We start from the raw sequence: 14,583 nt of genomic DNA on the forward strand, positions 1-14,583 counted from the left end.
AGTTGGATGGCGTGGCTCTCCTTACAACTTGCCATGTGTACGGTTGAGGGTCAGCACGGACCCTGATTCGGTGGACTACCCACAGAGACGCAACCATAATTCTCGAGGTTCCAGATCCGCGATCCGTGTCGCTTAACTAGAATAGATCTCAGCCGTCCGACGCTGTTCAAAGAAACACAACGGGAGCGTCTTCTGGCCGTCAGATCTTGCCCCAGGAACGCGTAATATTCTATCGGCTACTGGGGAGGAGAGAAGGCTATAAATAGGGCTTTCCCTCTCCCCTCTCTGATCTTTTTTTTCAAAGAAACGACTTTTGCTTTCTGATCGGAGGGGAATAGAAGGAGAGAGGTATGGAAGATCTTCTTCTCTTTCAGTTTTTAGGGTTTCTTCTTGACTATTAGGGATTTGGTGTTCTTCTACGTTGGTTTTTCTTGCCTTGAATTCAATTTACGGCTGAAGATTTAGGGTTTCTAGGTTTCCGATCCTTTCCTTTTTAGGGTTAGGGTTTTTCTTTGGTGTCTTTGTTGTAAGAAAAGAATTTTTCTTGAAGACATTGGTAGTTTTTGGCGAATTTATATCATACGTAGGATCTTCTGGCAATTTTGCAGATGGCTCGTACGAAGCAGACCGCTCGCAAGTCGACGGGAGGAAAGGCTCCCAGGAAGCAGCTTGCCACCAAGGTTAGTTGATTATCATGTGAAATTGTATGATTCTTGACCAATGATGTTTATTGTAAATTTTGGGCCTTCTTTGGTTTCTACAAGTGCGGCTGACAGCTTGGTGATCTGGGCCGTTGTTTTGATGTGGGCCTATTGTAGATCAGCCATGCCCCAAAATGCGCTTGATGTGGTCAAATTGCAGTTTCAGTTTTCACTGTGTGAAAAGATGGATAAGGAAGTGGGATCATCATATCTGGGTAGATTTAGTGCATGATCCCATCCATATTGGGGCTCATCAGGCCAACGGTCAGGGTCACTGATTTGTGAGCCACTCTTGCATGAACTGTAGATAACCATATGGTTACAGGTTACTCTATTTTTATTGTATGCAATTTGCCTTAGAAGTTCCTATTTTTTTATTTATTTATTTATTTATTTATTTTTAATGTTAGGCTGCCCGTAAGTCTGCCCCAACTACCGGTGGAGTGAAGAAGCCCCATCGATACCGCCCTGGAACTGTTGCTCTTCGGTATATACTGAATTTTCTTGAAATTCCATTTGTGCATCTTTTTAATTTATTGGCCTGTATCCTGCCTGGGTTGTTTCAGTTATTGTGGCAGTTACTCTGTAATTGGGTTCTTGTTATCAAGGGTTTATAATATTGGAATGTATTGTGTTTGGGTGTGTGTTTTGATCAGATCTAGCATTACCTTCTGTTGAAAGTTATCACCAGTGTCTGATCCCATACGACTTATTTTTACAAGTATTGTACAAATATATTTTGTTTTCAAATATGAAAGAGAAAAAAATTCTGTATGCATGAGAATATGGGCTTTGCCATGCAACCGGTTTTAAATGATCAATTCTTTTTTCCACAACATTGAAATGTATTGAGAATATCATCAATGCATTCCTATAGAAATTCATTTTATTGGAATGTATTGTTGTTTTGTTCCTCACCTCACAATTTTAGTGGGAAGTCTATCACACCAAGTTTGATCATATCTGAAGTAATTGTATGTTACATGACAATCTATTATGAAAATTCATATGATGATACGAGTTCATGCTATAATTTGAATCTTGGTTCTTTTTTGTATTTCTTTTTATTGGCTATGCTGGTATTGTGGTGTTTTCACAATTGGTGTTCTTTGTTGTTGATTGTATGATGCTTGGTTTGAATTACAAATGTCTTATCTTCTGGCCAAATATCCTGTCCAGTGGGTTGTATTTCAGTGAATGAAATGTTCATTTGGGATTGCTTCTACATGGTTGGTTGATGGACCTAAATTCACTCATGTACAGTTGCTGCAATGTTATTGGTAGGCCCAGTGGACCATCTGTATGTTGTTTCTAGCTTCAATCTGTACACTGATTATTGGATGGTTTTATTGTGGTAGCTTTTTATTGGCCATCCATGATGAGCCTACTATTTGCATGAGCCCAAATATTGCCAATTCTCACTGGGTCTGCTGTACGAATGTCTTGGATCATGGAGACTATGGTTCCTATCATTGTCTGCTGCCTGAGTAATATAAGATGGGAAAAAGAAAAATTGGTATTTTGGACACAAGTGTTTTTGTTTTCTTACTACATGCTAGTGTAGTTGCTGTTGTGTCTATTTTGGCTTTGGTTTGTAGGTGTGTGATTTTGTAGCTGCGTTGTTGGATCTTTGTTCATCTTTGATCATGTTGATGCACGTGCATTTTTTTCCCCCAATGTTGTTGGATTTCTTTTTTGGTAGTTGAATGCCTCTTTAATTGGAACTTCAACTTTCAGTGAAATCCGCAAGTATCAGAAAAGCACAGAACTGCTGATCAGGAAACTGCCATTCCAGAGGCTTGTCCGAGAAATTGCTCAGGACTTCAAGGTGAGCGTGTAGGAGGGATGAATTAGTGTTAGCTGGGGGTTGCTTCTCTTGTTTTTGTTGCATAGTTGAAAGTTGCCAAGTCTTCTCATGTATTTGTTATTTGTTGGTGGGGGCATATGCAGACTGACCTGCGGTTCCAGAGCCATGCCGTCCTTGCTCTGCAAGAGGCAGCAGAGGCGTACCTGGTTGGACTGTTTGAGGACACTAATCTCTGCGCCATCCATGCTAAGAGGGTGACCATCATGCCGAAAGACATCCAGCTGGCCAGGAGGATCCGTGGTGAGAGGGCTTGATCTGTTGAAACATCTTCATCAGATGGATGCTAAGATTGACCCCTCCCTCCTTTCCATATTTAATCCCTTCAAAATCTAATATGCATATACAAACGGTATGATATGTTAGGGAATAGTTGGCTAGTCGCATGGCGTTCTCTGAACATATGCTTTGAACTGCTCTTATCACTTTTTTTTTTCCTTTCTGTGGTTTGTGTTGATGTGGTTGTCTGTCCGTTAAAGGATTTTTAGTACTAAGATGTGCGTGATTCTGTTTTCAATTCGTTTTATTGTCTGGAGGGAGGTAAAAATGTTTACTCTCTGAACTCTCAAAGACTATTCCATTCTGTGGTAATGTCTCTTATTAGTTCACTAATTGTCGTCTTTATTTATTATTTTATTAATTGGTATGCAAAATGCTGTGTGGGGGTGGGTGGAGGATATGCATTGCTAATTGCACGCAGTGCTGCTTTCTTATTTGTGGGGAGCGTTTCTGGCATCTCCAGGAATCGCATGAAGGTGTGGTGTGTTCTGTTTGATGCTCGACGGTTGAATATGTGAATTTTAGAACTATCATGATCTGAACTGCACATGGAGACCCCCCACTGTAGATGAGTAAGCCTCAGGTAAAAATAAAAAATAAAAAAAATAAAATGATCCACATTCGAAGCAAATAGTTAGGTTGGGTTCCTTTGATGTTTGGTAGGTCGTGGGTTGACCCACAACCTGTGACTCAAACCTACCTGATTGCACCCCTGGTTCAAACAAGTTTATTATTATTATTATTATTAAAAAAAATTAATTATTTATTTTTATAATGGCGTTGTCACTCTTCCCGTGGTACTATTCACAAATTTGGAAGTCAAATTGAAAGCGCTTTTTAATCCGGGTATGCATTCGTTGGATCCCTGTTCCAGGGAGGGAAGGCAATTACGCTTTTCCCAGTTTGGGATCCTAATTCAATGGGGACTTAATCAGGCAATTGCCGTTTACCAACTCAAATGGTGCAATTCATGGGTGGCAATTGCCTTGTGTGCCCGTTGTAATTTTTGGCTCATGCCTTGTTTTGTGCCTACATTTAGGAGACATTTCCTAGCCCTTGAAGCGCACAACTCTTGATGGCTCCATTGTGGGCATCAAGATGATGAATGGAACATGATGTGATCCCAATGAATAAGCCTTAAAGGTAAGTTTGCGAATCCGAGTCCTCTCTACTAATGTTGCAACAGTTTAGGTCCCTAGTTTCGGCTTATGGTGGAGAAAGAGGGCAGATGAATGCCATCTATTTGATTATTTCAATTCTAAAATTGAACTTGAGCCATCTCGCATCCAAGGGGTGCCTATCAAACAAATGAGATGTGTCATTGAAGGTTTCAAATGTTGACGAGGCTGGTGGTACACCTGTGATACGTCAGGGTGTGTTGGAGCAAATATTCATGGCTATAACATGGGTATGAAGTTCCAAACAAGTGGTACTTGTGAGAAGATTGATTAAATTGATTAACATGTTTCATGGGGTGCCTGTAGTTTCATGGGTTCCATGTAACTGCCTACCCAAATATCTAATCAGACTAATTGCTCCTAGGATCTCTATTTAGATTGTAATTGCCTCTAATTGAATCTCTAATTAAATCGTAATTGCTCTTGGGATCTCTAATTGGATTGTGCATGTCATTCGAGTCATTTGTTAGATGGCCCACCAGTGAACCATAAATCGGCTATTCTGAGACTTTGGGTGGGTCAAACCAAGTGAATTTAGAGGTTTTTAAGGAATTGTTTGACATCCTTTCCAATGGTGTGACCCCTTACGGTCCATGCCAGAGATTTGATGAGCCGTTTGGTAGCAAGTTGTAGCTGCTATTGCCTTGTCTAGGCTTTACGGTTGTTAGTGAAAAAGTTGGTCGTTGGTTGAGAGGGAAGAATGCTAGGATCTTGAGAAATTTAGGGATCCTGTTGCCTCTCTCGGGGTGATATTTGATGCATAAATCACATATGAATCGTGATTTTATGCCCTTGGATAAAATATTATCCCAATTCATTGCTTGGGTGGGTCATGCAACAGGCAACAACTGGGAAGGAGACACCAAATAATGTCAGGGAGCTCATAAGATTGTCTAAATTGTAAATCCAACCCATTAATGGGGTTCTACTAGGATGAAGGGGCATAACATATATTTTGATGATTGAAAGCTTAGGTGGGCCACAAAACTTGATTTTAAGGGATTCATCCATTATTCTACATAATGTCTTTCATGTTATATGGCGTAATGGGCTTCATAGAACTCCAACAGGCTTCAACAAATAACACGAGAGCTGACTCTAGCCGCTGCAAGAGAAGGTTTCAGCAAATAGTAGACAGGCCTGACGAGGCCTATCAATATTAAGACAAGGCTCTTAGGGCATGAACCCTTCTACAATTAAATGGGCCCTCACTCTGTTCTAGTAAGGATTTGTAGAGGTAAGTTGAAGTTGGAAGTAGCATTTAGGGAATACTGTGCACCGTGTAGTGAATGGTAACTGAAAGGCTTGGATGGGTGGGCCCACAGGATCTGATGGTATGTCACATTTTTAAGGACCTTCAAAAAGTTAAAGATGAACAACCTTTGTCCAGTGATCTGCCTAACTACTAAGGGAGCGAAAAAGAGCTAATCACATCATTGATTCATGGTTAGGATGGCCACAAGAGATGATGAAGATCGTGTAAAGGAAGCTTAATTGAGAATGGAGCATACTTCGCTTGATTTCTCTAAGGAGATCCTAGGATGCCCTGGCATGGAGAGGATTAGAAAGGAACAGTATCATAGACATGCACCTGGATGAAGGAATGTTGACCTTTAGATTGTTCAAGGGGAAATCGTGTGGGACACACCTACCAGTGTTTGCCCACAAGTGCATCCCACAGGTCCATATCAAACAGTAACCTCTAATTAATATTGGTGTATATGTGAATTCATCTGGCCTGATTGAAAGCCACCTAATGCATCAGCTGATAAGAAAAAACAATTTATGGATGGGACTGTTGCTTATAAGAGCGTTTCTTTCCATGCTGTATCTATGTATGCACTTTCAATCAGCAAGGCTTCTGGGAATGGACCTCCAAGGTGGTCCACGCACTGGACTATCAGAACCAACAGCATCATATTGCCTAATCCAGAGTCTGCTGGGATGGGATCTTTTGCTCAACAGCACCAAAAATGCTGTGCTTGAAAGCCAAGAAATTTCATACCATCCCAGCAAACACACTGAAAAAAAAAATAAAAAAATGGTGAGAGAATATACGTTAGCAATGAAATGTACTTGTAAATTATAATTGAAAAACAAGAGGTGCATGTTGCATAGGAAGAAACATCAGTCTCTTTTTATTCATCTCTATAACCACCCAACCAAGTGAGATGTAACAAATACATGGGAATATATATATATATATATATATATATATATATATATATATATATATATATATATATATATATATATATATATATATATATATATATATATATATATTTCCAGTTGTATACATCTGCTGCCTGACCCAACTACACATACACAAATGAAAGGCCCTTCCTCTCCATGGTTGCCCTCCCCCCCTTACACTAACCTAACCCAACGACCATTATCACTGCCGTGTTGCCGTGGGTTGTCATTTACACTTGAATTTTACCTTCCTGTTACATACACTCAAAATATACATCGTCGCACAGCTCGACTAGAATGGCGTAAGCAGCTCCAGGAGCTTCAATAAATAAGCAATGAATATGCAACAAAGCCAGTGGCTGAAGACGATCAAGATTGCTTCCAAGTGATTTGATATATTTTTTAGTATTATAATCTATTTCGTTGCCAAAGAACTGTTTCTAGCAGGCATTTCCTTCCAACACAAACAATCTGGTAAAGGGTTCTCATAAAATGCTTCTTCAGATCGGAACCTGTCCATACCCTTTGTTCCAGAAACAGGGCCTTTTCTCTTCCGTGGCGACCCTTGTCTGTGCAACCAGCACAGTGAAGTCAAGTCCAAATATGATAATATCATATGATTCTCGATGCAAGAACATGCATGGTACCCTCAGGTTTTGAGTTTGTAATATGGGACCCATGGTCACTGATCCAAACTGTATCTGGTGATTGACCCTGGTTAGATGATGTCCCAAACATCTCGCATTGGCAGATCCTACGCATACTATGTATGGCCTCTTCAGTTGAATGGAATGTAGTTGTATTTATTTCCATTTGTTGATTTGCAGGCCACTTTCTTTATGACTGCACATTGAGGATTTTGGGGTGAGGTCTGTCAGCAGTGGGATCCATCACATTGACGTTTGGGGTCAATTGACCATGGGCCCTGCTCATACAAAATTGAATAGCCAAGGATGCTATAAATGTCGTCACGATGAAGAAACAGAATTGACATTACACGTACCTCCTTTTATGGATTTCCACAACCAGATCGGATAGCTTTTTGCCTTCTTTGAGTGATCCCCTTTCTATCTTATCAAACAGGCAAACCAGTTTTTTTCTGATAGAGAAGGAAAAATAATGAAATTATAGCCATTTGCAGTTCTCCAAATACAAGAGATTGAGGAAAGAGTGGGTTGAAAGAAATGGCATCATCTTGCCTGTCAGGAGAAATTGTTTTCCTGTGGCCAAGAAAACGGCGGTGACCCTCAACAGCCCTTGCCATATTCCCAGAGTATGAAGGAACAAAAACGTCACTCTCAACTGACACAATGTAGTCTAGTGCAGCCATCTGAGATGCATAAGGCATGAAAGGTTCCAGCTCATCCACTGATGATAATTTTTCCTGTCCGGATGTCGAAGAGATGTGTACAAAATAAGAATTACATGAAGGATTCACAGTAACCAAAGTTGCAAGGAATATTGTCAAGTCACAGTTGATAATTATGCTTTGTACTAATTCTCTCATTAGCTTCTGACCTAGAGGGCCCATAAAACACATCTTGACCATTACCATTTACCTGTTCAGGTGGGGGTAGAGCTGGGCATTGAGTCGAGTCGGACCGAGTTAGGGCTGACAAGACTCGATCCGGTTTTGAAATAGGCTTGACCCGAATTCGATCCGACTCGAGACCGAGTCCAACATTGCCTGACTTGATCCGAGTTCAGTCTGGCCTGGACTAATCCAGACCAAGTCCAGCATGCCTGACTCGATCCGAGTTCAGTCTGGCCTGGACTGATCCAGATCGAGTCCAGCATGCCTGACTTGATTCGAGTTCGGTCTGGCCTGGACTGATCCAGACCGAGTCTAGCATGCCTGACTCGATCTGAGTTCGGTCTGGCTTGGACTGATCCGGACTGAGTCCGATCCGGTCAGAAGTACCGGTCGAGTCGAGTTGGCACCGAGTCAGATTGAGAGATGAGGGAGGGAGGGAGTGGAGAGAAGAGAGAGGAGGAGGTGGGCTTGGAAGAGGAGGATGAGGGAGGGAGAGAGTGGAGAGGAGAGAGAGGAGGAGGAGGAGGAGGGTGATGGTGGTGGGTGGTTGCCGGGCTTGGAAGAGGAGGATAAGGGAGGGAGAGAGAAAGTTTGGGATCGGGTCGGGTTAGGGTGCGGCGGGTAGGGTTAGAGAGTCGGGTCAAGTTGGGTTTCGGATCGAGTCGAGTCTAACCGGATCGAGTTTTGGGTCGAGTCGGGTCGAATTACTGGTTATTCCATGAGGGCTAGATTTATCAATGAAGCTTAGTGGTTCTTCCAAGATTCCATGAGGGCCATCACTGCTGTAGCAGTGGTTCAGGAACATCATTAAGAGTCCATCCATATTTGACAACCTCCATTGAGGCCCCTTTCTCTGCCACTGTCAGTATTTGATGCAGCTTCATCAAATCCAAGCTGCTAAACTCTCACTATCTAGTTGCAAGATTAATAATGTTTCCAAATATGATTACTAAAATTAGTTCAGCACTATAAGAAATTTGTAGAATCTACACGTCAACTATCTGTACTTCAACTCAGCTGTGGCCATTTTCCTAAAAGAAGACGCTAATCACAATCACTTTTATGCATCCAAAAATGTTTTCATTTGCCCCTCTTTTGACAAACTGCAAAATGATAAAGATTTGAGCAATGGTTTGCAAACCCTTTTTTTGTTGTTAGCTTGTTAGTACACCCCACTGCCAGTTCACACTTCACTGTTAGCCACCCCCACTAGGGATCGATACCAAGGCCTCAGTGTTGAAACGAGTTATCTTTCACTCAGTTTGCAAACCCTTTTGCTTACATGTATGAAAGGTGTTAAATTTTTAATAAAAGACTTGAGTCCCACACTCAATTCCTGTGTACAAAGTTAATTCCTGATGTACGATGAAGCCTGACAGTGGGGATATTCTAATGGATCATTAGCTGGTACAAGTTTTCCTAGAGCAGATTAATAGTTTGCATTGTACGGTTATATGCTTAACCATTTCCCCATGGAATAAAATGTCGAGCAAATAAAATAAGCAAACAGAGTATGTAGTTGCATGTTTCCCATATAAACAAGTGTTACTGATAACACAAAAATAGTAATAGGAACAAGCTGAAAAAAGAAACAACACATGGTTTTGCACTGCATACCTTGCTCATTAATATTGGAAAGTGGGAATCAAGATCAGCCATGTGAGATTCACCACCATAGATCTCCCCGGAAGCAATATATATGGGGGTGTTTGATGGATATCCTAGAGCAGTAAGGAACATCCTGACCTCCTTCGGAGTTAGAGGACAATGCCCCTTGGTCCTTTGTTCCCTGGAATCAATATCCTTCACCTTCCAATATGCTGTGTTTTCCCTGCAAAGACGGATGAAAGCAGGTTTATCAACATACAAAATGGTAAGTTTGCCAAAGCAGAAATTCCCAGAAAGAACAAAACCAATCAACTGGCTATACAATATGCTTTAAATTTTTTTTACCTGATTTTGGTTAGCTCATCTGCTTCTGCTGGGGACAAACCATATGTGCATCCACTAAAAGCAAGCATGTCCTTCTCATAACGCAGATGTAAAGCAATGTAACGACCATATGATCTCATTCGCTCCACCAATGACTGCAGCATCAATGCCACTGGAATATTAGATGAAGCGGATTACAGTAACCACAGCCATGATACGGCCACAGTGGAACTTAAAAGAAGGGTAAAGTATTACTTTTCCTAACGCCTCAATCTGAGGGGCAAAACGAAGTGCCTCGTAAAAAGCACGACAGCGCAGCTTCTGAATGTCTGGAGGAAGATTATTATTTGCAAGGCGAGAATCAGATTTAGCAGCTCGAATAACCTGCAGTAAAGATGGGTTACACCAGGCTGATGTGTCGCTACCATCAAACAGGATCAACTAAATTGATTTTAATAGAAGAATTGCATCTCAATTACCAAATGTGCCATTATAACCAACAAACCTCATACTCATCCCACATATCAGATATCTCATCTTGGTAGTATTCTACTCCAGACCAGCTTCTAAAATGTTTAACAGCTTTAATGCTTGTTGCCTGTTCTTTTGGAAGTTTCTTTATGACTTTAACATCGTTAGCCAAAGAACTTATAAAATGTTCTTCATCAAAGACATCCGAGAAGTTACTGCAATTCCAAAGTAACTTTTTCAAGTAGTCAACAATGCAGGATAGATCGAGAATAAATATGACACCAGAAAAAGAACGTGAGGATGGTTCGTACCTAGAATCTTGCCAAAATGACTCTTTATCAAGTTCCGGAATAACGAGGGTGGCATTTATGATACGGGCAACTGCTACCATGTCGCATATCTGTCACCCAAAGATGACACTACCTTTTAGCACTACCTCGTGTCTATCGGTACTGGAACAATTCTACTCCTCGCATTATATAACAATATATAACAATGTGGACTGTGAGCTCCAAAAGAATCTCTATAAAATATCTATATAACCATAAATTTTTTTTTTGGAAACGATCTATATAATCTATGAACTCCATAAGGATGTAATACAGGTGATAAAAACTAAAAGTGTAAGGTGCAGTAGTGATTAAAAAAAAAAAAAACTATAAAACGGATCAATGCCTCTTGGTAGATTTTATTCCATTCATAACTGAGTGTCAAGATTCCCTGACCAGGCCAACCCATTCCCAGGCATAGGAAGCATCTACAGAAACAGTAGAGAATTAAAAAATATGGGTTTTCAAATTATATCTAGACTATGACAAATAAAGAACAAGTTTGTCAGCAATGTTGGAGCCAAATATGGACCATATGGAGTAATACCAGCAATGGCAATAACTGGCATGAAAGGTAAGGAATCCAAGATTGGAAGTGAGATTCTACAGTGGGAGTGCTCTTCAATGGTTTGGAGATCAGACCCACTAAGCCCATCTACTTTTATTGGCAAGAACAAACTTTTGTTCACTGAAAAATATACATGAAACCCACCTTTAGTTCACTTAGTTTAAGGGGGTGAGTCTGCAATAAGAAAAAAAATATAACATACCTGATATCTATGGTGGTTGTCTGCAATGAGAGAAAAAGATAAGATACCCAATATCTATGGTAGTTGTTAGACTTGTCATGGAGGGACTAAAATTACCCTTCCACTGAAAATAAGTCAATGGTGTCTTGCTTATTTTTCTTAGTGTTAAGGCTATAGGGATGGATAACACTGAAAAATTTCTTGATGGGAGTCATCTGGGACCAAAATTCAGGTCTGACAGGTGTAAGGAAACTAAACCATAGAACTATCGTATTGACTTGATCTTGAAAATTTGATTGAAAACTCTGAAACATTTGCATGGAACTGAAATTCCCAAACCCAAGGATTAATTCAATTTGGAATGTTGATGCTAGATGAGTGCTTATCTATTATACAGGTCACTAAGAAGCACCTGATAATACCATTGCAGAGGTATATAAGCTTTTGAAAAATGGTAATGGTTCTTGTGTAGGCCATGGAGGCACACTGTGCAACACCCAGGATTCTGCTTCACCTTAGATATAGATATTCTCATGCAGTAAGTTTTGCATGGGACTTTTTCTCCCATAGCTTATTTTGATTCCGTTTGGTCATGTTTGGTTGTAGTTTGTTGTGAGGAACTTTGTCCTCCTTTTTCAATAAAAATTAGCACGATCTTTTAGGGAAAAAAAAAAAAGAAAAAGAAAAAAGAAAAACAAAAAAGAAAAAAGAAAACCTGCTTGGGTGGTTTGTATCTATGCAGAAGCTAATTCGGTGAAACCTCTGTCAGGTCCCAAGATGACATGAAATCCATATTTCCTCATTCTGGGATAAATAAGGATAATCCAAACTCCTAAAGAGTAAAGGGTACATTTATGAATGGAAAATGTGACATATGAGTGACCTGGTAGATGCTTACCAGAAAGCTATGAGGACAGACTTTTAGTTCTTTTTAATAAGTCACGAAAACTCAATCTACAGTTGTATAAGTTAGATAGAGTTAGAACTTATTCTGGTAGCTACCATCTAAGTTATTTAGGTGACTATGCAAAAACAGGCATGTCTACTTATCTTTCCTATTTTCCCAAAAAATATGTATCTAAAGCAAGTAAAGAGTAGAATCATGTTGTTTTCCTGCTCACCCACTTCATATTGGGTTGATAGAGAATCTCAACGCCTTTGTATGTATGTACATATACACATATATAGAAAGTATCCACTGTTAGATGCAAGACGTGTTAATTGTCAGGCATTTTTATTCATCTATTGGACCACACCATGGATGGGGCGTAGCCAAACATCACTTAGCTTGGATGATCCTACCAGCTGATTGGAGCATTTTTTTTCTTCTTGGTTTGCCAATGGATGGTTAGAGAAAAGCTCAACCAATGGTCAACGATCAATGTGAAAGAATCCTCCAGTCAGCAGCTAGGATCATCCAACCTGTGTGATTTTTGGCCTATGCCTCATCCATGGTTGGCACCAATGGATAAACAGACTTGGTCACGTAAGTATAGACCACATGTACTGGTATAGTGTTTGACAACTAACTTCGCCGTCTGCTTCTTGCACTGGATTGTTTCCCCAACATAGTACATATAAGGTATAATCTTCATTGACATGCATGATAAGGATCGTGGTTTTAGATATCTGATGTGGCTATAACAGATCTATATTGGCCCACCCGGATACATTATAAAGGGCGGCAACACGGGCCCATATGTTGCCATATCAGTCTCTATCATATTGGAAATTTGAAGTGGTGTATATCTAGAGAGGGAGAGATTTACTTACCCCTGCTCGCATCTGGTTAAGCCCACCATTGGTGTAAACGAGCAAGTAGCCCCGCGATTCTGTAGGAGCTGAAGATATTGGAAAAAAAGGGAAAAAGAAAAGGAAAAAATGACAACCAAACACGACCAGAGCAAATGGAATTGCAAATTCGAAGAAGAAGAGTCCAAAGACCCCTGATTCCTTACGCAAATACGATTCGCTGGGCTCTACACAGGGCAGGAAACCACGATTCGGCGGAGGCTTCCACAGCTTCTGGAATTCCGACCTCTTTGCAGCATCCAACTGTCAAGTCTAGAAGAGTGAAAAAACATGGAAGATGTATGACTACTTTGCATCAACAGATCAGACATATATCTATATCCCACTTGAAATCTAACAAAATCCAACCGTTCATTCGACCATCTCAACAACCCAAACAACAGATGGAAGAAAGAAAAAGAGAAACAATTGCATCAAATGTAGTCGAATAATGACCATAAAGATCGCTAAATATGGTAATTAAATGCAATTTCAAGAAACACGATCACCTTCTGTGACGGCAGGGGTATTTTGGACAATGGGGGCGGAGAGAACTCCCGAGTCCAGCTCAGCTCGCTGCTCCATTTACGGAAACCGCTTTCGTGTGTTTGCTACCGTTAAAAAAATATATAAAAATAAAAATCCAAAGATCAGCTTGCGATCTCACCACAGCAACCAGCATTTTCGACAAACAACCAGCATTTTCGACAAACAAAACAAAAAATCAAAGGAAAACTATTTAAAAAAAAAAAAGTCCAAAAATGAGATCCAAATTCCTAAAAGAAAAAAAAGATTTAGATAAACCATACAACACAAAAACGGATAAAACTACTTTATATAGAAATTAAAGAACAGATCTTTGGCATTTTTGTAAAATCTCTCAACCGAAACATCCTCTGTAACACTAAAATAAGAACCCTAAACCACAGAGAGAGAGAGAGAGAGAGAGAGAGAGAGAGAGAGAGAGAGAGAGAGAGAGAGAGAGAGAGAGAGAGAGAGAGAGGGAAAAGCGGTTGTGGAATTTGGAAATCACCTTGGGGAGCTGCACTTTAGAGGAAGGGAAGATGTGAACTGCGAGCAGAGCCGCGAGGGCTATTGTGCTTATGGCGCACGTTAGCAGCAGGCGGAGGAGGGATAGCCGGAGAACGGACCTTAACCTGCGCTTCTGCATCTCTCTCTCAAATGCAACAAAGACAACGATTGGAATCTATCGCTCTCGTTCTCCGTATTTGAAGGGAGAATGCAAGGAAGGAGAGAAGTAACAGAGAGCAGTGTTTGGCTACAGGTGTAATTTCTTTTCTCACTCTCTTCTTTGATTTTCTTGGTCTCGTCGTTTTCTTCTCTTGCTGTTGTTTCTTAAATTGGTGCTCCCGCGGTGCACCCGCCAGTTTCTCCGTAAAAGAGTCGGGTCCGTTCGGACGCCGGTTGGGTAGTGGCGCTGACACCAGCTAGGTGGCTAGTGGTCGGTGATATGTAGACCCCACCATCATATGTGTTTTATCCACGTCGTCCATCCATTTTGAAAGATAATTTTAGGTCTTAGAACCCAAAAATTAGGT

The 14,583-nt window shown here is 40.6% G+C and overlaps 2 protein-coding genes across 4 annotated transcripts; one reads left to right on the forward strand and one right to left on the reverse strand.

The window, feature by feature from the left end:
* The first annotated feature begins 286 nt into the window (after positions 1-286).
* On the forward strand, positions 287-3,177 carry LOC131234391 (histone H3.3). Of its 2 annotated transcripts, XM_058231234.1 has the most exons (5): positions 287-348; positions 609-680; positions 1,112-1,188; positions 2,439-2,529; positions 2,652-3,177. In XM_058231234.1, the coding sequence occupies exons 2-5, from the start codon at positions 609-611 to the stop codon at positions 2,820-2,822; spliced, it is 411 nt and encodes a 136-aa protein (XP_058087217.1). In that variant the 5' UTR covers positions 287-348; the 3' UTR covers positions 2,823-3,177. The 2 variants fall into 2 exon arrangements, with proteins under 2 accessions (XP_058087217.1, XP_058087227.1); XM_058231244.1 differs by lacking the exon at positions 287-348 and having other exon boundaries at positions 588-680.
* Positions 3,178-5,708: 2,531 nt separating this feature from the next.
* Positions 5,709-14,364, reverse strand: LOC131234404 (O-fucosyltransferase 7-like). Of its 2 annotated transcripts, XM_058231262.1 has the most exons (13): positions 14,058-14,096; positions 13,534-13,635; positions 13,192-13,297; positions 13,007-13,074; positions 11,032-11,172; positions 10,467-10,555; positions 10,190-10,370; positions 9,940-10,068; positions 9,706-9,839; positions 9,370-9,583; positions 7,418-7,602; positions 7,222-7,317; positions 5,709-6,787 (listed from the first exon to the last, which is right to left on the reverse strand). In XM_058231262.1, exons 5-13 carry the CDS (start codon positions 11,137-11,139, stop codon positions 6,634-6,636), a joined length of 1,290 nt encoding a protein of 429 aa, XP_058087245.1. In that variant the 5' UTR covers positions 11,140-11,172; positions 13,007-13,074; positions 13,192-13,297; positions 13,534-13,635; positions 14,058-14,096; the 3' UTR covers positions 5,709-6,633. The 2 variants fall into 2 exon arrangements, with proteins under 2 accessions (XP_058087245.1, XP_058087238.1); XM_058231255.1 differs by lacking the exon at positions 11,032-11,172 and having other exon boundaries at positions 13,192-13,288; positions 14,058-14,364.
* Positions 14,365-14,583: the final 219 nt, after the last annotated feature.

This window comes from Magnolia sinica, chromosome 2, assembly GCF_029962835.1.
Source record: "Magnolia sinica isolate HGM2019 chromosome 2, MsV1, whole genome shotgun sequence".
Taxonomy (NCBI): Eukaryota; Viridiplantae; Streptophyta; class Magnoliopsida; order Magnoliales; family Magnoliaceae; genus Magnolia; species Magnolia sinica.